General features: G+C 40.2%; 2 protein-coding genes across 2 annotated transcripts; both read left to right on the top strand.

Annotated features, from left to right (window-relative positions):
- Window positions 1-817: 817 nt before the first annotated feature.
- On the top strand, window positions 818-9,011 carry LOC308398205 (myelin-oligodendrocyte glycoprotein-like). The gene is made up of 3 exons (XM_080884701.1): window positions 818-1,013; window positions 6,463-6,792; window positions 7,031-9,011. Exons 1-3 carry the CDS (start codon window positions 944-946, stop codon window positions 7,168-7,170), a joined length of 540 nt encoding a protein of 179 aa, XP_080740827.1. The 5' UTR covers window positions 818-943; the 3' UTR covers window positions 7,171-9,011.
- A 261-nt stretch (window positions 9,012-9,272) lies between these two features.
- On the top strand, window positions 9,273-27,196 carry LOC308409479 (uncharacterized protein; the record flags this gene model as incomplete). The annotated part of the gene is made up of 8 exons (XM_080902265.1): window positions 9,273-9,288; window positions 17,705-17,968; window positions 18,048-18,290; window positions 18,369-18,551; window positions 18,695-18,784; window positions 20,176-20,274; window positions 25,531-25,617; window positions 26,852-27,196. The coding sequence occupies 8 exons, from the start codon at window positions 9,273-9,275 to the stop codon at window positions 26,893-26,895; spliced, it is 1,026 nt and encodes a 341-aa protein (XP_080758391.1). The 3' UTR covers window positions 26,896-27,196.
- Between the last annotated feature and the right edge of the window lie 294 nt (window positions 27,197-27,490).

Consider the following 27,490-nt stretch of genomic DNA (forward strand, 5'->3'; position numbering starts at 1 on the left):
GTCGGATGGCCAACTCCTCCTCCCAGCCCCCCCGCCCCAACAGGCAACAGAGAACGGGGGTGTGTGAAGACTCCAAACCTCCCTCCTCCCGCTCGTATGTAGTGTTGATGCATGTGTATTCTAAGGTGCATTTAAAACCCAGGAGGGCATGGAGCTACCTGCCAGAGAGCAGCAGGTAAGCACATAGCCCCTCCTGATAGCCCTCAGTGTCTATATGCACTTAAAATTGAGAGGTGGGCAACGACGCCAGGGGTGAGACCAGAAGTTTTGGTCTAAGTTAACCAGACAGAGAGCAATTTGAACAATACCTCTTAATTTTTTACTACATGATAAAGAAATTCTGTTGTGGTAAATGAAAGAAATGTGTCAGCATGATTTAAATTGTAAGAAATAAATGTTTAAAATTAAGGAAGAAGAGAAAGTTTCTGTCAACTCACAGAAGATATCCTGTTGGGTTTTTGTTTTAGTGTGAAAAACCAAAAATAAAAATTCCACGACACATTCTCTAGAACAGGAATCGTGGTGGAGCCTGTCAAAATAAAAGCCCCCGCACTGCTTCGTTTTGTGTTCCAGGGGAAATTTAAAGGCGTGGCATAAAATGATGATAACACGAAGCACTCAGCCCAGGCACGTGAACGCATGCGCATATGGATGCGCACTCACTGATCCACCGTATATGACATTACCGATTATTTTACATATAAATCCTTTATAAATATACATTTCGACTGCAGAATATTTACATTTATAAACATTTTTAGAGATACAAAAAAAAAAAACAAAACAAAAAAAAAACACGCACTCAGGAACACCGGAAATACACGTATTTCCGTAACAACAGCATCGCTCAGTGGTCGCGTCTACGGGTTCCCTCCATTGTTAAAGTGGAATTATTGAATCCATAGAGTGTGTTGGTGTTTGGGATGTACCGGGATAAACGGGAATGGCTTCACTAACACTCCCGTCTCTCTGCTGGGCTCAGCTTTTCCTCTTTGTCGTGGTTTTCGCTGAAGGTGAGCTCTCCTCCAGCTTCCACTTTCTCTTCGGTTACACCACAACGGCAGTACGCGAACATTCCTGTTGTTTACTGTAAACAACTGTCACGTATTTAAAAATAAAATAAAATAGAAACATACAAGCTGCCTCAGGACACAGCGAAACCTCTGAGGCCCGAGTTTCGTTCACATAAAGGACACAAACAAACAGAAAGCCTCCTGTCATAATCCCTTCACCCTGCCCGCCATGACAGACGTCACGAGGCGAAGGACGGAAGTGCAGGAGACTTGATAAGGAGTAGCTCAGCGAATCAGACTAATAATTTTAATATAGAAGTGGATGAAACTACAAAACCCGAAAATGCACTTTGATCTGGTGGTTTGTTTTTCAGGAATCATGCGGCTGCATTTTCCTGTCTTTTCATTTCATTAAGGATGCTCCCAGTTTCTCCTCTGCTAAAGGAGACAATGAAGGAAGCATTATTCGCGAGCTCAGCAGAGTCAGGTGGTGTAGCTGGCAGGTAGACTGTTGTGCACGGAGGTCCAGTCCCAGTTACCAGGTAAAATATCCTCTGTGGAAACCCAGCAAACATTAAAAAAAATCTCAGATGTAAAGTTAAGTCTTTAGTGTGATTTGGCGCATCTCAAATAAATGAATGAATAATCCAACAAGCAGCTATATTAATACTGAAACAAACAAGAAAAGAAGGTAAAATATTCCCTCCAAACAAAACGTATAAATTCTAAAAAGGCAAATCAGTCTGTGCATGAACACATTGCTCCGCCCATCAAAAAGTCACCTATCCGGTCGTTAAGTCTGACGTCACTAGCCGTGTCTGGGCCTAAACTCCGCTGCAGGTCCATATATCAAACGATCAGTAAACTTTAGTTTAAACTAATTAAACTTTCATTTAACGGAGTTAGAAGTTAGCAGGGAGTTAGCTCGCTAGCTTCTATCTAAATACAATATAGCATGTCCTGACTGCGGGGTTTTGGAAACAAATTAAAACGTACAGCTCTGCTATCACTTCCAGCATAAATGAAGACAGAAAACTAAACAGCAGTGACGTTTGTAGGGTTACTGAAGTTGGGCTAGCTGGTATATAATGATGTGCTACGTGACCGCTAGCGACACAGCTATGTTAGCATAATATAAACAAGCTAACTTTTTTTCCACTCGATAAAAGTTAACGTGAGTGTTCTCGGTGGTCAGGAACAAATGTAATCGCATGGCAGGATGCTGTAAAAGGACCAAACTTCAGCCAGGAGAACAACTGAGATAATCCATCCACAATACGAGGTTAGTCATTCATATACTGCTGCATGGGCTGGGCTGTAGTTACATCCTAAGGTTTTAAAAACTGAGCTTAAATAAATGATTAGCGGTAATAAAAGCCGAGGGAGGTCAACAGTGATCACTGACTGTTTTAGGAGCTTTTTGAGATCAAATAGAATAAAATACAAAACATTGAACATGTCTGTTCAGCCTCCTGTCCTCTGGAAAGAGATACAGAAGTCTCCGCTCCCGCACTACCAGGCTCACCAACAGCTTCATCCACCAGGCTGTGAGACTGCTGAACTCTCTTCCCTCCCGGCTCCCAGCCAGCAGAATCACCAGATTGGCAGAAGTGTAGGAAGACAGACTGGACTCTACCCCCCCCCCCACGCACACTCTCCAACAAGGAAACACTCTCTGAACCAAGAACTGAAAACATTCCTGACTTGCATTGCAATTGCACACACCTGCTGCTATATATATATTTTTAGTATTTCTTTTAGCACTATTTATATTATTATATTACTATTTATTACCTTATTGTTAGGGCTGTTTTTGTTTTTGTTGTGCATCTGCACCTTATTGTTGTCAATGTCTACGCATGGGACAGTGTGAAACGTAATTTCAATTCCTTTGTATGGCAAGTACATTTGAAGAAATTGACAAATAAAAAGTATTCTATTCTATTCTATTCTATTCTATTCTATTCTATTCTATGTTAACAACACAAAAGCCATATTAAACGCAGACTACTTTAGACCCGGAAGTAGGATTCGTCGCGTCATCACTTAACGACCGGATTGTCATTAGGGATGGGTATCGTTTAGGTTTTATCCGATACCAGTACCAAACCGGTACTTTTGAAACGGTGCCGGTGCTTAAACGGTGCTCGCAAAATCGTAGCCCGACGTCCTGGAGCTAGCGATTTTGCCAGTCGGGCTACCAAAATCTATCTCTGCCCTGCCCGTCGGGCTATCGTAGGAAGGAAAAATATATGTCAATGCTTTTGCATTCTTTCGGAAATGTAGCTGGGTAATTATGTCATTGGCATCGGTGAGCCACTGTCAATATGTGACATATTGAAGTCGCGTTTGAATTTGCGCTTGTTTTTTTGCTTTCACTTTGCAATCGCCCGAACTGTGTATAGAGAGCGACAGTACTGATTGGTGAGTGATGAAAATTTGTGCACCAATTCCTCTGACATCGTCTTATCAATTGTTAGCTTACTATGCAAACATGACAAGTGAAATCTCCCGCAGCAAGCTTAAACATGTGAGAGGTTGATCGCGCAGAGAATCGCTGAGCGTTATGTGAGTGTGTGTGTAAAAGCAGCAGGATATATGTTTTAGTTCTGCTGAGCCAAATAAGACAGGTCAGGGTGAAGAAGTGACAGCCAAAGAAAAACTTACCACAAAACGGAAAAGTTATGACAAATCAGACTATAAGGCAAAAAGAAAGTGCAGCTTTATGGTTTCATGGACAAAAGAATTTCTGTGGCTGCAATATGACGAGCTAAATAACCAGGGCTGCACATAAGTGGTCCGCAGGTGCGCATTCGCTGTCAAAATAAAAAACAAGCACAAGATAAGAAGTTGCAACGCGTGTTTGCATACATAAGATTTTCTGGAGGAGGACAGACATTTGTTTAGAACTCTTAAAGATGTCGAAGAAGCTCCTTTAAGCAATTACTTTGGTGTTCCTCCACCTCCAAACAAATGTCAGGAGTCCGAACCACAAAAGAAGCGCGTATTCTCGGAAAAGTGGTTGCAGGAGGTGAGCTGGCTTCAAACAAATGATGAACACACAGAGATGTGGTGCGGAATGTGCCGTGAAAATCCCACTCTAGCGGACAAAAACAGTGCTTTTTATATGGACGCAAACGCGCTGCAAGTTCTTATCTGCTGCGCGTCTTTTATTTTGACAGCGAATGCGCACATGCGGACCACTTATGTGCACCCGTGTAAATAACATAATGTTCTGCCAGGTGTGTTGTTGGTTTTCCTTCGATTTCTGAGTGGACAAGCGCCTTTGTTACTGGGACCAGTCATTTTAAGAAAGGCCCCCATTAGAACCCATGAGAAATGCAAGAAATGCATTATTGCTCAGTCTGCAATATCTTTCCCAGAACAAACACCAATTGCAAATAACATACTAAAAATAAACCTGAAAATCTGCTTAGAACAGCGTACTATGTTGCAAAGAGTGAACTACCACTGGCAAAATTTAGCAGTCTTTGCAAACTTCAAAAAGCAAATGGCCTAGATCTTGGTTCCACTTGTCTCTTACCCGCGACTTCAGTGGAAATTTTAAATTCAGGATCTGACACAGACTGATTCATGTCCTACACAGTTCTTACAAGTTCATAGAAATTTCTGTTTAATTAGAACCAAGTATTTGAGTTGATGATTGTCATTTTTATACAATGTTGTAATTTGTTTTTCAACAATTTTTTGATTAATGTTTTGTTTCCTTTACAATATTATACTTTAATGAATAATATTGTAAAGGAAACAAAACTGGAAACAAAACATCAATCAAAAAATTGCTCTCTTTTTTATTCGGGCTACTTAAATTTATTTTGGGCTACCAAAAACTGAAGAGTCCCTGCCCGAAGGGCTACCAGGGATTTTGAAATTTCGCGAGCCCTGTTAAAGAATGGAGAACACAAACTTTGTCCAAAAACCTCTCGTGTTCAGCTGTTTTTTTGTAAAAAGATAACAATGTTAGCCTTTTCTGCAGCTATGGGGCATATATGGTATCACTCTTGGCTGGAAGCAGTGCTTAAACAATGGAAAAAACACAAACTTTGTCCAAAAACCTCTCATGTTTAGCTGTTTTCCACTTTTTCTTTGGTCATTTTGGCCAGGGTGAAGGGAGTATCTGTCATCAAACAAGAATACAGCTGCATGTAACTACGACGGTGTTTGCTAGTTCACCTTACATGCATTAATAACGTGGTTAGCCTACTCAACGTAAATTACACACGAACAACATTAGCTACTCACGCAGAGAAGAACGGCTGCTGCTGCCATCATCATCCGTCATCATTTCTGCTACACTGGCAGGGCTAGGGGCCAGGACTCTCCTCCTCTCCTCTTCGGGTTTTTGGGGGATGTTGCTAACTCCGGGTCCGATAACAGGCACCACACCCGCAGTAAATGTGCTCGGTGTGAGGTCTCGCAGCAAGCTATCAAATACGGTGCATTTCTCGGCTTTTAACAAAATGCTATACCAGGTGTTTCATCAGATTCGAGGAGTTGCCTTCTTTGCACAGTACCAGCTTAAAGCACTTGTTGCAGGCTGCCGAGTTTGCATCTTTTGCTGTGAAGTACAGCCAGACTTTGACCGCTTTGCTTTGGGCATTTTTAATCTGTAGCTCTGCTCTAAAAGAACATACGTAAAAGAGCCTACGTACCTGGGCCCGCCTACTACGCTCGCAAAGGTAAAATGATTGGCTAGAATCCAAAGTGTATGACATCTCAGGGAAAAAAAAATCACTGAAATAAAGCACCGAAATGTGCGCTGCTTTTCGGTCTGGTTAGTACGGTTTATGTCAGAACAGGTGCCATAATGGCACCGGTACCCATCCCTAATTGTCATTTATTGGATTGACGAATGTCGGTTGGAAAAATTTCACTTAGTGCCCAACTGTAAGGTCAAGTGGCCTCTGTTCTACTTCCACCTCCACAGCAGCCACAGGTGATGTTATCAATACCCACTCCTTTCTGTTTTTCCCCATACACACAAATAAATCAGGTCCATCCTCTGTGCTTTCTAGTGATCTTCTTCACTGAGAACTGAAACTTCGCCCAGCTGCCCACATCTACTTATTTCTTCCTGTTTCCCAAAGAGCCAGATCATCAGATTCTCAAGTGTCTTAAAAAATGTCTTTAATATCTATCATTTAATACTTATTATGCAACTAACTGCATGTCTCTGGACTGTGGGAGGAAGCCAGACTACCAAGAGAAAACTGAAAACTGCTTGTATATAACAGGAGTCTGATCTGACTTACAGCTTCAAAGGTTTGGCGACTTTCTTCTAAAATAAAGTACAAGAAGTTTTGGGGGTTGTTTTTCCGCTTATCTGTTTCAGCGGAGTTCACTGGTCTCTCTCTGATTAGCTGATGTAGAAGTGAACAGTTGTACTTTGACCTTTAACCTCTCTGCTCTGTGTTGTTTCCTGTTTCAGCCCAGAACACCATCACAGCTGAGCCTGGACAGGTCGTAGTTCTACCATGTCGAATTCCGGCAGGCAAAATCATCCAAGGTATGAAGTGGAGCAGAGCTGACCTGGAAGAATATGTGCTTTTTTTCCGGGATGAGCGGCTGGATCCAGATGGTCAGCATCCGTCTTTTAAGAACCGGGTGGATCTGCAGGACAGGAAGATGAAGGATGGAGACGTGTCTCTGGTTCTGAAGAATGTGACGACTGCTGATGATGGATCATACAGTTGTAATATCTTCAACAAAGAGACAAAATCATGGGAGAGCATCAAGACCGTCAGCCTGACTGTTTCAGGTGAGTGAGTAGAGTTGAGTGTGTGTGTGATCAGAGGTGAAGCTGCTTCCTGGTTGTTGATGTTTGTTTCTAAAGATGTTGTTGATGAGACTTTGTAGAAAGCAGCTGGTCTGAGTGATGTGATCAGAGTGCAGTAGATAATGTCTGACAGCAGTTTGAAGAGGAAATGGATTCTGTTCTGTTCTTCACTCATCACCTACCTGACAGCTGACACCTCACACCTGTTTCTCACCTGCAGGTCAGACAGGAGGAGACACACAGGGTGGACCTGTTGGACTGATCGTCGGTCTGAGTGTTTCTGCTGGGGTTCTTGTTGGTGCTGTTGTTGGTTTTGTGTGCTACAGAAAACATGAACAACAGAAGCGGGGTGTTAACTAGCATCCTGATGAACAGCAGGTTTCAAATGTCTCTACAGTTTAGTACGTGTAAACTAACAAAACACTAAACTTACAAAACAACACTGGTTTAAAAACTAAATGTTTAATTTATTCCTGGGTCACACTACATGACATCACTACAGAGTGCAGACAAATGATGCATCATTTACCCGAATCGCTATAATTGAGAGAAATCCGGGAAAAAAATATTAGGACATAATAAGTGACAAGTTTCACCTGCTCTGTTTGTACCTCAGAGAACTCTAACACCTGAAATCTTTTATTGTATGAAGGTAAAATATTGTGTAGCTTCAATGTTCATCATCTATCCAGATCTATCACAATGACATGGAACCGCCCACCATATTATAAAGCCTTTCCATTTAATGTATTTAAAAGGTGGAGGTGTTGCTCTTCCATCACTGTCACTGGCAGGTCTGAATGAATACTGACCTTAAAGGTGAAGGTGAACCCTGTTTGAATGACAGCATGTTGTTTACCAGTTCATTGATATTAGTGAATGACTCTGGGTCAGATGTCAAACTGGTTTTACATCGTGGGCCACATTAAACTCTTTCTGTCCATGTAAAGTAGTTAAAGTGCACATTCAGTCTGACATATCTCTGTGTAGGAAGGAGAAGTGCAACTTTACCAGCACCTCTGAGCTTTCTCTAATGCATTTCTGTACCAGATGGTGAAAAAAACTGGAACTTTCTGTAACTTATCAGCCTGTTTATTGTTTATTTACTTTGGTGTCGTATGAATCACCTTTGATGAGGTCGTCAGCTGTAAAGGAATATGTTTTTTCCCCAATAGCAGCTTATTTTATTATTTATTCATTATCATAGAAAATGATAGCAGGTTATGATATGGATGAGTTACTCAGAGAATTGAATTTGTAATCTCTGACCTTTGTGTAGCTTTTCAGCTTAAAATGTCAGAACGACCAGACACAAACCCACGGCGTACAGGAAACTTTACTACACTACATAAGGAGCAGAAGACGCTAAAATACTAAATAAAAACTAAAACATTTTCATGCTATAACATAAAAACTGACCTCGCGCATGTCAGCTGATCCTTTTGTCATTTTTAGTTTGTCATAGAGACAAAAAGTGACGGCATTTAGAGCAGAACATCCTAAGAGGAAGTTCAACTCTGTGGTTTTACAGTTACGCTGTGTGCAACTGTGAATAGTTCAAAGCAAAGGAGTGATGTCAGTGTAGCTTAGAAAACAGTCGACAGCCAGGATCACAAACACTACACAGTTTCTGATTCTTTTCCTGTAAGTAACTCGTTAATGTAACTCTTCTTTCTAGATAACAATTTGATGTCAAACATGACTCGTGTGTGCAAATTAAAGGCTTTACTATTTTCTATCCATCCGTCCGTCTAGTGGCTCTAAGCACTCGCTGCAGTTGTTCGTAACTTCATCAGTGATGATGGTGAAACGACAGGGAGCCAACAAATGACATAAAATGTGACTAAATAAAGGGACCAGTGAGGAAGCGTCAGTACAACAAAAAGATGCAGAAAACAAAACGATGGAGTAAAAAAAAAACAAGGTTAAAAGGAAAACACAGCAAGTCTGGTACTGACGTATTTTGTTCTTTTGGGTCAGGAAATGACACTAAACATATTTACTTTGCACACAGGAACATGTGAGATATGGAAAATGTTCAAAACAAAGTTTTGACTCGTATTTGTTGATTGATTCATGACCAGCTGCTGCAGCTTGGAGCATTAATGTGATTCTCTGTTTATTTTCACTTGAATGTTCACTTGTTAATGCTTGTTTGCAACGTTCTGCACTACAGGAATAAAAATAAAGTTTAAAAATCATCACTTACTTGCTTTGTTTCTCTTCCTGTGGCGTTTGTGTCTCATGAGCACAGAGTTTCTTTGTTAGCAGGATTCATGCCGGCTTTCTTCTCTGTAGAATAGAAATTTCAAACAAAACTTCTTCGACTTCCAAGCTGCTCAGAAAAATAAAGAGTGTGCAGCTCCACACTGGGAGCATGGTTCATTACCTAGTAAGGCTATTTTCTGAACATTTGATTGGTCAGTGGGAGGTGATTGCAAACCTGCGCATCATAAGTTACCATGGTAATGTACCCAGGTAAGGAGTGAACCCCAAAGTTACCCCTGAAGTTATCCGAATAAGCCAAAATCCTGCCTCACAGCACAGACCTGTGACAAGAACGTTGTTTTTTTCTTATTCTGTCGGCAGTGATGTCATTGGAAGGCGGCGTTAAACTAATCGAAAGTACGCCGATGAGTCAGAGTGTGTCCGTTAGTTTTTCTCCGTTTATACCTGCACCATAATGACTCTGTTAACCATAATGTCTCTGCGTGCCTCTGTTGTTTGTCTGTGTCGTGGATTTGGCCTCTTCAGGTGAGCTCTGTCCTATTATTTCAACTCAGTGATCAAAAAGCCTCGCTTACCTTCTTTTCTAATAAGGTTACCCTGACCGCTGTGGAACAAATTTGGGCTCAAATCGCCCCATAATATACTTTATATTCTCAATTCAGGAAGGAAGTACAGATGTGATGTCTGTGTGGATCAGCAGCCTTTACCTGTTTTTACTTCTGTGACATCTGAGTGGACTAAGCCATCTCGCGTGGTTTGTAGTGACGCATGTCATGTTCTGCCATGTCCCACTTGTTCCTGATGAAGTTTGTTTCCCAGGATGATTCATCAGGAGCTCAGCTCAGATAAAGCAAATAGGACATAATCGTAAAAACTGCAGTGAATTCTGATGTTCACTTCAATCATCTTAATCTAATCTTAATTTAGAGAGATTCTGTGTGCAGCAACAATCATAACAGCAGCAAACAGCTGTATTTATCAAGGACTTTAACCTCTGACAGAAGTTCTGAACATAGAAATACATCAGAGTAAAATTTATATTACAAATTAATAAAATTACAACACTAAATAAAAGCATCAGCATCATTAGATCAAATTAAACACGGGTTTAAAAAAAAGGAATAAGTAAATAAACAAAACAAACATCTCAAACTGTCTCGGATGCCAAGCAGAAGAGGTCAGTCTTAATGACAAAGTGTAAAAGGTCTGTAGCGTGAAACAGTTTGGGAGCCGCTACAGCAAAAGCCCCGTCCTCACATGTTACATTTTATTTATATATAACTCTTAAAAAGGGTTTACTGAGTGGTTTGACAGGCTAAAGCTGAAGATTTACACAGAGAACCGAACATTCAAATCACAACAACGGCAAAAAAGAATATACAAGAAAACACCTGAAAGTAAAACATGTCAGATGTAACCTCATCAAATGAAAACAATCCATTAGAAATTAGTTTTAAAGCTGATTTAAAGGAGGCCACTGACTCTGAGCCTGATCTGCTTCCAAAGCCGAGGAGCAAAACCTTCACTGTAAAACAGCCGGGAGGCCTTGTGTGTATCTGCTGTACAGCTGGGAACCAGACCAGGTGGGTCTGTATAGGATAAAGAACTTTTATATCAGATATTAGCAAACTGCAGGCCTCTGCAGCCCAGTCAAACGTAACTTGTTTGACTTCTCAGCAAGCTGATCATTTTCAGGAATCAGGATCTGAATACTTTATTAATCCCCGAGGAAATTATGTGGTCACAGTTGCTCCAAGACTATAATATATTGTATTATTTAATTTACCTTTGTTAATTACTCTTCTTACTAAGTTATTAATATAATAAATTTGTGTCTAATTATAAATATACACGCAAATATGTAGAAATGAAAAACTCTCTAAAACCCACAAGTTGAGAGAAAGGTATTAAAAATGAACTAACATACAATAATAATAAAAATGTCCTTTGTTTGTTTTCCATGAAAACGTCTTTAAGACAAATTAACAGTTGGTTTGAATAATAATGGCTTGCATGCCCTGGGACAGACTGACAGAGGCGAGGCTGCCATATCGCACCATCGGCCCCTCTGGCCATCACCAGTAGGTGAAGAGTCTCGACCACGGACACAATACCGAGAGTGTCCGAGGTGCAGAGGCCTCTTTCTGTTCAGGAATGTTGTGAATACTTTGAGATTCATATTAATTGCAATTCCTACCTCTACATTTATTTTTTAAAATATATAATTAGCACAGCGTGGCCGTGCAATGTTTTATATGTGGGTTTTTTTTAGTTTTTATTCCTATTAATTATATTTTCACTTGTTACCTCTGAATTATTGAATCAGACCTACATGACATTTTCAGCACAATTATAATTCAAATACTCCTTTAATTATTGATTATTCTCATTAATTTTCGATCATTTTATATATTTTTCCATAGTTTTACATTTGGATTTAACAGACTATTCTCTCACATAACAGACAAATATTTGTGAAATTATGATACATTTCTGGACATATTTTTACAATCTAAATATGCATATGTACAAAAATATATATTTAAAAAACAAGTAAATTGTGTTTTACTATATTTACAGTGATGTTATGTTATTTTACCTTTGACATGTAAGATCACAGTGTACTTATGTAAATTTCATGATATTCTAGAAAGACAGTACAAAACTGAAATATACAGTAAGATACTTTGACATTACTATTTTTGGAACAGTGTAACTGAAAACACTCTGAGTGTTTTCATATAAAGATTTGTGAGTGGCAGCAGTTTCATGTCTGTTATCAGCTGTTCTGTCTGCAGTGACGTCCTCTGTGTGTTTTACTGTGCAGACACTGATCCAGCTGCAGTTTACTCAGCAGTGAGTAAACACAGCAGGAACTATGTAGGTCCTCCAGAGTTGGGAGAAGCCATCCAGTAACCCTGTGGAGCTCCTTTTTCTGTGCAACAGCAAAACCACACACAGAAGCAATACACTAACGTGTGGAGCCATGGTATGGGGATCTTCCTGAGGACCCTCAGGAAAGTCTCTGCTGTGATGTCTTTACCCAATCCGTGTTTAGACCCTGGGTCATTTCTGCTTGAAGTAAACTTGCAGAAACAGGAAGTCCTGACCCTCTCCTCGTGGTCAGTCAGTGATCAGGTCGTTTATCCTGGACACTGTGGTGTCATCAGGGTTCATCAGATTATAGAGCAGGGGCTCAGCACACAGCTCTGTGGGGATCCAGTGTTGAGGCTGAGAGCTGCAGAGCTGTGTCAGCCCACTCCAGCGTGGGGACTAAGTAACGCGTTACAGTAACTACGTTATTATTGTGGTAACGAGCACGGTAACTAGTTATTATGACAAAATCAGGAACACGTTACTCGTTACTGGGATTTAGATAGGCTCGTTATTCGTTACTTTGTGTGGTGGCTATCGCGGAGCTTCCACAGTTTCAGTAACATTAGCAAGTGGTGGAGGCCAGCAGGTGGAGGATGGAAAGGGGACGCAGAAGGAAAAGAGACCCGAGGCGGCCACCGGTCCAAGTGTGAACTGAACTTCAGGTAAGAAGTTATGACCTGCAGTCTCTCTGAGTCAGATATAAACCAAGACGTCATCTATTCTTCACTGAAGGAGTCCACCAGTCCAACCACTGACGTCCAGCTGCTGGTCTCTAACTGGTCCTCCCAGCACCTCAGACCAGAGGACATCCACATGTTACAGAGATTTTTACATGTTTCACTTTCATTTCTTTCTCAATTCAACTCATACAAGTCAAACAATGTATTCTATAGTTTACTTACATCACTGTGTGTTTGATGCTGAAGAGTTTTACTTCCTTACTCAACAATAAATATACCAGGAAGCAGCTGACATTGGAAAAACAAACAAACAACAGATTTAAAAGTTGTCCGTTTCTGGTAGCAGCTTAAATGTTTTCATGAGTAAAAACTAGTTTTTCTCCTTTTTGTATTTGTTTGTTCAAAACAAAAACAGCAAAAAAAAAAAGCCTAATTAAAATGTTACAATTACCAGTAAAAGAGGAGAAAACCCGGCTTCTGTCACCACGTGGTCGCCACTGAAAAGGTTTTTTTTTTTTTTAATTCATTCCTCCTCCTGGAGGAGAAGCTCAGTATAAATCTGCTGCCATCTACTGGCTACACTGAGTGTTACAGCAGAGCAGCTGCTTTATAAATGAAAAACAGAACAAGAAGTCAGTGTTACTCTGCCATCCAGAGGAAATATCTGGCTGTGCATCATGTTTCTGAGATTTTTACAGTAACCTCAGTTTTCTGTGAATTCCATCCTTTTCTTTTGGATGTTCCCTTTACTGGTCTCCATAGTGACTCGTCAGCCTCCATCCCAGCATCCTCCTCCTCCTTCTAACCAACCCTCTGTTGTATTTCTCTTTTCCTCCTGCCTGCAGCTCCATCTTCACCATCCTTTGTCCAGGATATCCACTCTCCCTCCTCTGCACACGTCCAAACCATAATAACCTTTTTACGTCTTTAAGATGTGGCTGTAGTTTAGCTAACTTGATGTTTTTCTATTAGTATGTTGACGCGGGTGGACAGTTCCAACCTGCACTGAACTCTGTTATAATTGTGATGGTTTTATAATTTAATTTTCTTAAATTTCACACATGGCATCACATCTGAGTAGTGTTTACCTGCCTCGTCCATCTTTGTCACAGCTGCAAAATGAAATTACCATGACAACATCTCAGTACAGCCAGCTAAACACCTGATACAGGGGCTTCATTTAAGAGGTAACAAAGTACAGGTTAGGTGTCAAAGTTTACTTATTAAAAGCTAAAATGTGTTTTCGACCCGACTGTTGTGCAGTTTTCTCTCAGTGGGAAAAGTAAAGAATGCAATTATCTGCACATCTCATAAATTTACTTACAGTTAAACATGTAAAACATATCAAATCGTTAAACTGAGATTCCTTTTGTGTTTCATAAAAATAATTCAGCTTATTTTGAGTTACCAACATGTCGAGAGCTCTGGTTCCAACATGCAGGCTGGAAGTGGTCTAAAAAGGGCAAGCAGCATAATAAGTAAATAAACAGGCCACTAAAACATGTATGAAGGGCCATGTGGGCGTATGTGCTGCCCTCTAGCTGCCGAGACTAATTCAGAGCCGCCACCTTTGGCATTATTAATTTGCAGTTCTTTTCTACTTTGTAATTCGTGTTCTCTTTATCGGTAAACCGCACTGACACAGCACTTGACTCTCTGTAATTCTTACCTGGATGATAACTGGAACCTGTACGACTTAATAAGAAGAGGTGGACGTCCAGTCAGTGTGACACTTTTTACTGTGGAAACAAAAACAAACAAGCAAAGAATAAAGAAATAAAAGATAATAAACACTAAATCTGAACTCTTTATGTGCTGTCTCTGAAAACACTGAACATAAAATGTTAAAAATATAAAGATGTTTATTCCTTATTTAAACTTCCAGCCTTTTGTGTGACCTGCATGAAACAGTTCACACAATCACCAACAGGGGGCGATGATGACCTCATGGGCCAAAAGGTCACATTGATTATGAAATCGCTCCAATGCGACACTTCTCCATCTGTTCAGATCCAAAATAACTTCTCACTGTTGTGTAATGATTCTTCATCCCCAGCAGACGAGAGAAACGCTGTAACAAGAAGGTTTTACCGTCTGTGTCAGTTTCACTTCCTCCTTCCTGTGACGGTGTGAGGCCTGCATCAGCACCACACTGCAGCAGCAATGATTGATAACACAAACACTCAGACAAACATCCTCAGCAGCCTGATAACGCAGTGTGAAACTACCCACAACTGTGAAACAATCAGTTTGTCTTCATTGTTTCATAAAACCACAGAAAGATTATGAAACAACCTCCGACACACCGAGACCCGAAACATCAGAGCTGTGAAATGTAGAGAAAGGGAATTCCCGACATACACTGAAGGGGTTAAATCTGTAGATGGTGCAGGAGGAGGAGAAGCTGGAGATGACTGATATGAAGCCGACACAGACAGACCTCCTGTGATACTGTGGAGAAAGACTACGAGCAGCAGCTGTGAGGAGCGTCACCTGCAGGTAGATGAGCTGATCTCAGTGCTGACACATGTATGTTGCTGTGTGGGAACGAGTGTAGTCAGTTCTCTGTGTGTGCTGACCTCTTCATGGTCTGACAGAGGCCAGGGTATGTAACTGGTTCCTGACCAGCTTCAGCCTGTGTCCACCAACAAGGTGTGTTGGTACAATATTTGAGCGTTGATGGCCCAGTGCTCCTCTGCAGACTCAGACACACATTTTCTACACTTATAAAACATTTGAAACAGAAAGAATAAAAAGCAAACAGCACTCAAAAGTCAAATATATTTAAACCAAGAGTTTAATACAAAAAATCTGATGACCGTGACAACAAAATATGAAAGATTTTGTTGTCATTGTAACACATGTCATTGGAAATATTTTGGGGTCATTCTAGACCCAACATTTCCTTCAAGAGTCACATAAATAAAGTGTCCCAGGTACTTAAATTTAATAATCGAAATTTTAATCATATACGTAATAATTTAAATATGAATGTTGCAAAAACTTATTTTTACTCAATGATCATCTCTCATATGGACTATTGTTTGACGTCCTGGTCACTTGCTTGTCCAACAACACTTAAAACTATTGAAAACATTTATAAAAGAAGTTTAAAACTACTTGGCAAAAAAACGACTTCCCACGACCACTGTCATGTGTTAAAAATCATAAATTACTGAACTTCAATAACCTAGTGAAACTTAAAAGAATGTGTTTAATATATAAAGTCTTACACTCCCTTGCTCTGCCACCACTAAAGCAATTTGTTTAAGGCACAGGTTAAAAACTGGTTATGGACAAATCAAGTGTGTAATCATGTATAAGTTGTATAGTTTAAATGTTTTATTTGGGAATAGAAAAGTGTGTATGTGTGAGTTTGGTGATGGAGTTTTTATTATGAATGAATTATGAATTATGTCTATTTTTTTATGTTTTACGGACAAAAGATGGAAATTAGCCCTTGGCTATAATCTGGTATTTTTTATATTAATGGAATTTTTTTTTACATTTGTGTTCATTAACATGCACTGGCCTAAATAAATTAAAATAAAATAACAATGTTAGTATTTAAAGTCCAACATCTCCCTCTAGTGGTCATATATAAACCATGTGGGAGGATGGTGTTCATTATATTCCAGCTACCACAGCTTAACAGGCTGGATAAACTCTGCACGTCTCCTGTCAGTCTTGTGTCTAACACAGACACACAAACATTCACATCTACGACCAATTTAGACTCACAGGTTAATCTAACTGCCTGACTGTGGACTGTGGGAGAAGCAGAGTGCCCAGAAACAGCCATGCAGACCCCACACAGAAAGATGGAGGCTGGATTCAAACCCAGCACCTTCTTCCAGTCAGACAACAGCATCACCATGCTGCCTCAGGGGGACGTCCACTAAATGGTTATAATGGTTGTAGTTTGTTTCATTGACTAAGCTACAACACTGACAGCAGACTGAAGTAGAGTCGACGTTTTAAATGATATTTTTAATTGATTTCTTGTGAATAAAGTCATAAATGTCATTTATTGATTATCACAGAGAAACTCAAATATCATGTAATCATCTCAGTTAACCTCAAATTATGTCAAAACAACGTTGCTGGTTTCTTAACTTTTGAAAGCACAAAAGGTTTTATGTGTTTCTGTGTGTTACACTTAAAAAAACAACTTAATTTTAAAGGTTTTGCAACAAAAGAGGAACTGCAGAGTGTCTAAGTTCATATTCTGGAATAAATTTATCACATGAATCATTAAGAGGTTAGAAATCCACCAATAACTCTCAAATAGAGGAAGAATACGTGCTCAGAGGAAGAGGGCGGGCTTTACTTGGTGTCAGTGACAGAAATGAAAAAAAGCTCAAATGAGTGAGAAGGACGATGAAGGAAACATCTGTGCTGTGTCTGCTCTGTAAGTAGAATCTCTGTGTTTGTTTGAATTCTTGTACTTTGACTGTCTGCTCTCCTGATAACTGATGATGGAGGAGAAGACATGAAAAACAAATCAGGCTGAATTCAAGTTCAAAACACCACGAGGACCAACTGCAGGTCTGAAGTTTCACAGAGTTACTGATGAATTACTGACTGTGAAGCACTATGGTCAACACTGTTGTTTTAATATGTGCTATATAAATAAATTTTGATTTGATTAGATTTTGAATTTATAAGTGAAAAGCTGAAATAAAATGTTGGTGTTTGTGTGAACAGAGCAGAGTGGTGCACTCTTACGTGGACCTCAGTTTAGTGCTAGTCTTTTGTATTTACTAATACATACAGTTACGTATTATTATAACATAACTGTATGTGATTCCTTGTGTAACAGTAACTACATTAGAGCATGAAATATGAAATGATGAGATCAGTTTTATTTTAGAATTCATTATTATCAAATATTACGAAGTTGTTCTTTATGTTCACCTCAAACCAACCTGAGTGTCATTTCTCTTTAGTTCTGATCTCACTGCTGAGCTGCACAACAAACCAAGGTCAGTAACCTTCTTCTGTCACAGTTTAAACCTGAGAAATGTTCACTGATATGACCTGATTGGGTTCATGTTTCACAATGTAAAGTATAACACATCATCAGTTTTTCATTTTCACCCTCACAGCTCGTCTGACTGTGAGTCCCAGCAGCTCTCAGTTCTTTGAAGGAGACTTTGTGTCTCTGAGCTGTGAGGAGGACGACAGCTCTGCTGGATGGACTCTGAGGAGAAACACAAGCAAACGACAGAGGACTCAGTGTGGAGGAGATGGGTTTGGACAACCAGCTGGTTCTTCTTGTAACATCGATGTTTTCACCCAGGACAGTGGAGTTTACTGGTGTGAGTCCAGAGAGGGTCCCATCAGTAACATGGTTAACCTGACAGTCACTGGTAAGCTGAGTGTGTGGAGTTAGTGTTGATGAAGCTGTGTGTAAATGGATGAAATGCTGTAGTTTGTCTCTGTGTTGAGGTGGATCAGTGATCCTGCAGAGTCCTGTCCTCCCTGTGATGGAGGGAGATGACGTCACTCTGCTCTGTAAAAAGAAGAACTCCTCCAACCTCCCAGCTGCTTTCTATAAAGATGGCATCTTCATTGGGACTGAGTCAACAGGTCACATGACCATCCAGCATGTTTCCAGGTCTGATGAAGGCCTCTACAAGTGTGACATCAGCGGTCATGGAGAGTCTCCATCCAGCTGGATCACTGTCACAGGTGACACACTCACCTGTCTGTGTTTCTGCAGCTTTCAACATTCACAATAAACTAATGATTACATGTTGTATGTTTAAGGGAAACCTACAACCACATCTCCATCTACTCCCACACCTGTATCTACATCCACTTCTATCCCTACATCAGCATCACCGCATCTTGTTCTTCCTGTGTTAATCTCTGTTGGGTCAGTCTGTGTTGTGGTTCTACTGGTGTTACTGGCTCTGCTGGTGAGAAAACATAATCACAGAAAACCTGAAGGTGAATCTCAGACTTCCTGATCTTTCATGTGTGGAGTTTGATTTGTTAAACATTATTATGATTAGATTTCAGTGTTTATTTTATCTGTCTGTGATAATAACATTTGCATTCATACGATAAATTATATTACTGTCACATTTCAGCAGATCAAGACAAAGCTGCAGGAGAAGATGTCACATACAGTGACATCAAGATATCACATGGTCGACAGCAGCCTGTGAAACACAGCAGAGGTAATGTTTGGGGAAATTTTGGCGGGAGATGGTGTCAGAAAGCTGTATGTTTACGATAAGGGAGATGTGCCAGTTTTATACCACTACAGGATTTTCAAATATATAAAGAAAATCTTTGAAAAGCATGTAGAGTTCACTTCATGTGACAGGAACAGTCGCCTCAGGTAAAGACCTTCAGTAACAGATGATCCTCTACAGGAGAATCTATGACACAGTTCAGTAACATGGAGATTGTTTGAGAAACAAGCATCAGCTGAAATAGGAAACAAATGACTTGTTACTTTTGTAAAGATTTACGTGAGTGCACTTATCATTTTCTTGGCATCCTGTGTCCATGTAGCTTATTTGATAGACTGTATACCAAAGATGGACAAGGCTCTATGACATCATCCAGCAGTTTCTGAAAGTTTGCAGCATTTTCAAGCCTTAAAGTAAATGTTTCTGACACGTTAGTTTTATTTAGACTAATGTGACTCTGTTTTTATGAGAAGGAGAAGTGCGAAGTTATCAATGCCAATGCTAGCTAGCTTATATAGCTACATCCACAGACAGCATGGGGCAGATAACTGGGCACATGTTTAGTAGAAGTTGGAGGGAAAGGGGTCTAAGCAGCTTTGATCAGATTTGATTGGCTCCAGAGTGGTTAGATTTGGGCTAACGTTTCAGGAACGTAAAATCGAGGGCACATAGGAAACTGGAAGCATGTGACAGTGTGCGTATTGAGCCCTGGATCATGAGGAGCTTCATCTTTTCAAGCGGTTAAGACGGTGCGTTAGTCTAACGTTGTGCGTTTATGATAGATCGCGAGAATATTATGAAGCATGTTAGGCATATAGCTCACCTTCATAATTTACACATTTACTGATAAAGATTATTCAATTATTTAAATGACTTTTTCATAGGTAGTTAATGTTGTTTAGTATGCAACACCATCTTAGTTAAATATATCTGTATGTAAAGTTTCACACCATACTAAGTGAGAATTGTTCTTTGCATGCTGGACGGTCTGTTGTCTGCGGTTAGCTGAAGCTAACAGCTCCGCAGTTGTTCAGCATCCTGTTTGTGACATAAAGAAAACACTTCAGCTGCAGGTGTTTCAACACAGGGCTGTTAGTTTAAACATCTTTAAACACGAAAAACACTTATGTGATAACATTTTAAATTCCATTAATCTCAGTATCTTTGTTTAGGCTCTGAATCTACCTTTTATGACGGTAATCATTTGTTAGTTGTGTGATATCGTGGCACGTTTACCTGATCTGTGGTCACTCAGTTCCTTGAGTACATTTTATTTGTCACAGAAGCTTTTCACCTTTTCAGTGATTCTATCTTCTGCTTAAACTATTTTAAACATCCTAAATCATCTAAATAGTTTGTGTTTTATTGTGCAGAGAGTGATTCTGCTACAGTCTACTCTGAAACGAGAATTGAAGACGTCAGTTATGGAGAAATCGTCATCAAAGACAAGAAGAAAAAGTCAAAGACAAAAGGTAGAGCTGCTCCTCTTTTTCTCCATCTGGGTTCGTTTCTACATCCAATCACTGAGCTAAATGCTAACATATGAATGCTAACACTATAATAGTTCATAAAATTTGAACTTCACATGTTCACCATCTTAGCAGCACGCTCATATTTAGTACTTACCAAGCATCGTGAACACAAGAAACAAACAACATACTGCTGCATTTAAACAGTGAGCTAAATTGGATCTTTGAGGTTTTAAGCAGCAAACGGTTCTTTTTACGTACATGTGCCAGTTTCCTGATTGGCTTCCTACGGTCATGTGATGATGAACATTTTCTCAGAATCCTCAGCTGTATCGTGAAAAACTAAGTATACCTCATTTATTTATCTTCTTTTCTTCATCTTCTTCTTATCTATATGACTTTCACAGTCTTGTCATTGTGAAGGAATTTTGGCCCACTTTTCTTTGCATCATTGAATCAGGTCTTTGAGGTTTGTGGGCATTTGCGATGCACAGCTCTCTTAATAAGATCACTAACGGTCTCCTAAGCGTTCTAATCAGACTGAGGTCTGGGCTCTAACTGGAGTGTAGCAGTGGTTTTTTGGGTTCACATTAAACTCTAGAACACTTTGGAATACAGAGAAGTTACTGGTTGGTTCATTTAGTGCAAGGTGCTCAGGTCCTGTGCTTCAGAACAGGCCCAAATCCTCACACCTCCACCACCATGCTGACAGTCGGTATGTGGCGTCAGTGTTGATGTGCAGTGTTTGGTTTTCCCTCAAATGTTGTCTTGTGCATTATGGACAAACATTTACTCTTTGGTCTCATCTGTGTACAAAGTTCCAGAAGTCTTGATTTTTGATTTCTTGGTTTGTTCAGATGCGAAAAATCCCAAAACAAAACATAAAGAGAGAAGATGTTTTCCCCTGGGAAGTCTTTTTTTATTTGAATTGTTTTAATTTTACCATAATGAACTTTAACATTTAGCATGTAAAACCTGTAGAGTCTGAGGTGTAGCTGTTGGATGTTTTGCAGTTTGGGGTCAATTTGCTGGGATGTTGACTGCTGGGGAAACTGCAGTAAACACTTGCTGATGATCAGTTAATTAAGTGCATTTGATTAGTGTTTGGCTGCTTATCTTAGAAATTCCTGTGGACACAATGAGGTTGTACTTAAACTTGTTATGTGACTGTAAATCCAAACAGTGGCTCGATTATTTACAGGAACTTTATGAGGGAGGAATAAATCAGCAGCAGTTATATCCTGCAGTTCACATACGTTAAGGTCTGTCACTGTAAGACTAAATGAGGATTTTGTGTGAAGAAAGAATAAAAAATAAACATGTAACTTTTATTACCCTGGAAAATCTTGTCTGTTAATATTATCTGACATAACCAGACAACAGACTCACCTTCATGACACTAAAACAAATCTGGCATTAAGCTCAGCTCACTGTGGCAGTCTCTCTTCACAACAGCCGCTTTAACTTGTGGCGTCAGCCCCAAACAGTCGCTGTAAGTTGTAATTTTGCTGTCAAACAATCCTAAACAGCTGCCGCTAGCGATGTCATTACCCATCAGATTGGGCAGGTAGTAACATCTGAGGATGTCAGCAGGGTTGATGCTACGATTTGAGCTAATTGTCTACTACTACTCAGCCACAAGCTGTGAGTAGGATCTGGATACAAGATGCAGAGCAGCCCGTGCTCGCTCTTAGACAAAGAGTTTTTTTATTAATGTTTTTTATTCATTCCTGTTAACAATAACCTTAGAGAAAGGCCAAAGATAACAATGTATTATTGGTTCTTTCAACACTTCCTGACAGCATGACTGTCTGTGGTGGCTCATTGGTTCCAACCGAATACATAAAATGTTAAAACACTAAAAATCTAACGTTCAAACTTCCTCTGTGTTGCTTCACTCAAAGAAACAGGAAACGCTGCACTTGTTGTCGATTTTCTTTAGCAGCAGATTAATCCACACTTGTTGCTGCAGGATGGTGTGTGTAAGCATGTTGTCATGATGATGAACAGACAGGTCATCCAGCTCAATAGTTCTGCTTTCTGATGTGATTTTAGCACAAATATGGCACATCTGCCATTTTCTTTGAGCGACATGTGGCTCTCAGCGTCTGCCTCAGCTTAGCCACAAGTGCCCTGTGAATTGACCTGATGCCATGTGTGCAGTAACATTTGGGCCACTTCTCTACCACAGAACATCCATCATACTGTAATAGAGCGATACATGCCAAAAGCAGCCCACATTAGGCCCAGATGTGCCTTGGTACATACACAAGATAGAGAAGCGACGTCCTGTGGTTGAAACCAGTTAGTCTGAAGCAGGTGAGATTTCAATCTGCTATGTGCTCTGGCTTGGATAGTAATAGTGTTCATGTTGTGAGACTGTAGCTTGTGGTGAAGTGTGTCATTTAGCATTGTAGAAGCAGCAGCTTGGTGGATGTCACCTTTCTTTTTCACACAAAACATCTCACAGGTTTATCCAGCCATTCATTGGCTCAGAGCAGAGAGGTGTTAAGAGGTGTGAGGTGCTGCTGCAGTGTATGAAGTACATGTACTTTCTACATGATGCAACATTGCAAATACAATTTTGACATATTTTTCGTGACCTAACAGTTATTCCCAGCAATCATATCAAAAGCAGTTCTGGAATCAGTTTTGGAAAAAACTAAGCAGGTCGGATCAACGAGGTCCAGGGATAAAGCTCCTCGTTATGTTTAACCTTGAACAGAGTAGATTTACGTCCTCTTGCAGTCACTATTATGAGTGACATTATGACTCACTTTCGGGCTTTGGTCAGAATTGTAACTGAAATCAAACTTCTCATCTTTCTCTGAAAGCAACCTTTTAATAAAGACATGTGAGCAGCATATGAGGTTAGTTATAGATGACCAACACCAAACTGGACCATCTCTACCCCCAACTGTCACTCAGCAACAGATCCCCACAGCGCTGCCTTCTCAGCCCCCTACTCTACACCCTGTATGACTATGACTGTACACCAACTCACCCAACCAACATCACTGTCAACTATGATGAAGATAAAACCGCACACAGGAGGTAGTGAACATCTCCTGGTGGTGCTCATAAATGAACCTCAAGCTGAATTCCCTTAAACACCCTGGTAAAGAAGGCCCAGCACTTCCTCCGTGTCCTGACGAAGAATAACCAGAAGCTGCTGCTGGCCTTCTACGCTCCTCAGTGGAGAGCCCGAGAGAACATGTTTGCTGGGGTGTTGTTTGAACACAGGTAGCTGTGCACTTACTGGACACTCAACTGTAGCTCTCATGCTGACACAGTGAACATTACCATTCAACAAGCATTAGACGACAGCTGTGCTTCATTTAGCTACATTAAAGCTCTACACAGTACAGAAACTTGCCCACTCAAGCTGACAAATAATGTTCATTTAAAAGCTGAAATGGGAGAAAAAGCAACTGTAATTCAATCAAAGTAAAACATGGACTGGCATCAGTGAGTTTTGGGGGTATTTTTTTCTTTCCTTTTAGGAAGAAACTTTTTGATCACCATGGATTACTTCTCTTTATCTACAGCTCACACTGTCTGTGGTGCACCACAAGGTTCAACCTTAGGTCCTATTTTTCTTTCTATTTAAGTTCTTCCATTTAAAAAACCCCCCCACAACATCTCCTTTATTGTTACACCAGAGCCACACAGATATCACTTCCCAAAAGACCCAGCAGCTGTTTTAAATGATCTCAGTCACGTGACCGTAAATGTTGTCATAAAGCTGGTATCAGCTTAATACTACAGAGATGAGGCCGACTGAATCAGCTAAAAAACACATTTATATAAAACTCATTTTGTGTGATTCCATTACTTAATCTGTATCAGTAGGATCGGACGTCTGTGGCTGTGGTAGAGTTGGGTCATACCAGTCAGAAGGTCAGCAGATCAACCCATGACTTCTCCCTGAAACATCGATCGGAGTGTGACTGAGTGTGTGAATGCCAGAATGCTTAGGCACAGATAAAAGTACTGTATGTGCTTGTGACTGGGTAAATTAGAGTTGGACAAAGAAGTCAAACTAACAACTGAACATCTGCCTAAAGAACAAATGTCTGAACATACCTGTAGAGTCCTAGTTATTATTAGACCATTCAGGCCTGTGGTACAGCAAAAGTTTTCAGTGTTGACACAATTGTACAATTGTAACCATGCTCTCTGGTCTTTCTGGGCTATGGGTGTGTGGTGGGCTTTCTCTTAAAATGATATTTTATTTAAAACAAACAAACAAACAAACAAAAACACCAACAGGGCAGGACGGTGTGCACTCAACCTTTTACTCTATCGTCTCCTCGACACACATGGCACACAGGATACGTTACTCTCCATAAAACAGTCCCTTTGTAACCACTAGGTAGGAACAAAAATTACCTCCTACAAGATGCCTTGTATGAAGTAGTTAAATATGTAAAACAAATATGTAAGCCGGGTCGTTTTCTGTCTGAGACACGAGTTATTCCCATCATAAAAACAGAAGACAGATAAAGTTAAAAAAAGAAACAAAAAAATGGTCTCGGGATGGTTTCTTGTGAGGAAGGACGTAGTGTCTTTAGAAAATCTTGCTGACTCTTGCGATGCAGACAGGCAGCAGACTTTAGAGGTGGTTCCTGTTTTTACGTCTCACACCTCCGCCCATCTGTCAGGGTGGAAAAAAAGAGAGAAGTTGGAATCAACAAGTGTTTGACTTTTTAATGTGGCTTTTTGTTAATTTCATGGATGATTCAAGTAACAGTTAAAGTGTGGGCAGCATGGAAACTGTGATTTGTATCTGAAGTAGTTCCTAGGAGCTTCTCAAGCAGTCCTTTAATACGATTCATTAACTTATCTTTTTTTTAATTTGCATGTCAAACCACAGCAGAAACTTCCTCGTGTAGCCTGAGGCCAGCTGCAGTGCAGTCTGCTTTGGGTTGGCTAACAGCGGAGTGTTGCAATAAGATGTTTGCTTCATGCGCTGTGGGGAAAGTGTGGCAGTTTGCAGTAAAAGAGCACAGCGGTTTTGTGGATGTCACCTTTGTTTTTCTCATAAACACCTCACGCTTCTATCCAGTCACTCATTGGCTTACAGCAGAGGTGTGAAGGGGAGAAAAGATGTGAAAACCCCTTTGGACTTTAAAAAATACTCATCGCTTGTATCACTTGTATTCTTCATGATGCAACATAACAAATAAAGTGTTTTGTAGTAGCTGTGGTGTTGCAGTTGTTGTACCTGCAGTAATTTAAATGTGTTTTATTTTACAGAGAGCGACAGCATGGCGGTCTACTCCTCAGTGAAAACTAAAGACCTCAGTTATGAACAAGTAGCCATCAGCCCAAAGAGAACCAGAGGTACAGCTGCTCTTTATCTCTCACTTTAAACAGAGCAAAGCTAGCAGTGTCATGCTAAGCTAAGCTAACCATTTTCTCACTCAAGCTCAGGATATCAACCTTCGCATCTTGAAAGACGCAGGAACCAAACAACTTCCTCCTCGTCTTAGTGTGATGCATAAGCATACTACACTGATAACAAGTTTTCAAATGACTAAACCAGGGTGTTTTTAGACAGAAGACGAACCAATCAGCTCAAGGCCCAACGTAAGATAAAGAAGCATTTTTCTTTTTTGAGAACGAGTTTCAATTTCAAGTGCTGCACCAATTTGAGACAAATTTAAGAAAACTGACAAAATAAACAGCCAAAATCAACCCACACAAGAAGGAAATATCTCAGTGGTCACATTTTAGTGAAGGGCAGGGGTTAATGTGTGATTTGGCAGGTGGGGAAACCTTAAGATTGGCTGTAGTGGTGCAGCACATAGTAATGTATCATGTGGTAGACTTTACTGTGGGTACAGGCTGTGACTGATATTCACTGATCGTTGTGAACTGAGCCAGCTGATTTAATCACGTAAAAGCAGATGTTTCATGAGCTGTCATAAATTTTAAACCCCTGATAATAGACAGCTAATTTCAAAGGTAGAATTTACTGAGTGAACATCATCACCTTGAATTTAGATCGATGCCTACTGCCTTTGCTGCAACCTACATGAAAACCACAGCCTGCTGTGTACAGTGCAGCATAGAGTATATATGGATACTTAAGTCTGTTTGCAGGATATTTCATGAAAAACAAATCAACAACACACCTAGTTACCAGTGGACCATCCTGGTACATTGTAGACAACATGTAGCCTCAGCTTTTAGTGTCAAACTGCTAATTTTGTCACCACAGACCTACAGACTAAATAGGGACGTTGATCATTTGACGCTTAAAGTTTGTTTCAGTCGGTACAAAAGTTAAAGCAGGGTAAAACAGTAAAAAAAAAAAAAAAACCCAGCGATGCCTCAGATGATGGTGTGGAAACTATTTCTGTGTTTCATGTGAGGATTACACTGTTTCCTCTGAAAATCTTGCTGAGTTGCAAACAGGCGGCAGACTCTGGAGCTGGTTCCTGTTTTTAAGCGTCGCTGCTCGTCCTGTCTGATAAAATCTGTCAGTTTAAATTTAAATGTCATTCAGTGACGCTGATGAGCTCATTACTGATCATTAATCGTGTTTCCTGTTGTTTCAACTGCTTGTGTTCAGACTTTAAACCAGAGTCAGAGGTCGTCTACTCTTCACTGAAGTAGTCCACCAGTCCAACCACAGATGTCCAGCTGCTGGTCTCTAACTGGTTCCCCCAGCACCTCAGACCAGAGGACATCCACATGTTACAGATTTTATTAAATATATTTTATGTCTTAATCTCCTGTTGTTGGACCCGTGATTCATAATTTGCATTTTGATGCAAAATCAGCAATGTGAAATATTTATGTAAATAATGTAAAATAGAGATATTTCTATGTAACATTAAAAACTTCCAGATGTTTTGTGGTATTTGTTTACATTTGTCCTGCTCCTGTTCCCACGCAGCATGGGGTCGGGGGTATCTCTGTGGCATTGATTAAATTTTGCTCTCTCATGCTCCTCGTGTGGTTCTGTGGGTTTCAAACATGGGGGGAGATGGAAAACTTGATTTGCTCCACTTTTGTTGTGGCTTACCAATACAAGCCTGGCTTCAGTGCAGAAAACAAAACAAAAAGATGTATATTAAACCACAGCCACAGACTCAAAGCAGCAGGCACTGCAAACTGCACAGAGCAGCGTCAGCATGCTTGATGGAGGAAGAGGTTTACTGCTGTAGGCATCCAGAAACCACCTGCACAGCAGCTGGCATGGAAACAC

This window comes from Rhamphochromis sp. 'chilingali', assembly GCF_963969265.1.
Source record: "Rhamphochromis sp. 'chilingali' genome assembly, chromosome: 1".
NCBI lineage: Eukaryota > Metazoa > Chordata > Actinopteri > Cichliformes > Cichlidae > Rhamphochromis > Rhamphochromis sp. 'chilingali'.

What these genes read in the sequence shown, in the direction of transcription:
- LOC308398205 (XM_080884701.1), top strand. Translation starts at nt 944, where the DNA reads ATGGCTTCACTAACACTCCCGTCTCTCTGCTGGGCTCAGCTTTTCCTC. An exon ending in TGTCGTGGTTTTCGCTGAAG is followed by an intron (nt 1,014 to 6,462) that starts GTGAGCTCTCCT and finishes TTCCTGTTTCAG; the next exon opens with CCCAGAACACCATCACAGCT. An exon ending in CGTCAGCCTGACTGTTTCAG is followed by an intron (nt 6,793 to 7,030) that starts GTGAGTGAGTAG and finishes TCTCACCTGCAG; the next exon opens with GTCAGACAGGAGGAGACACA.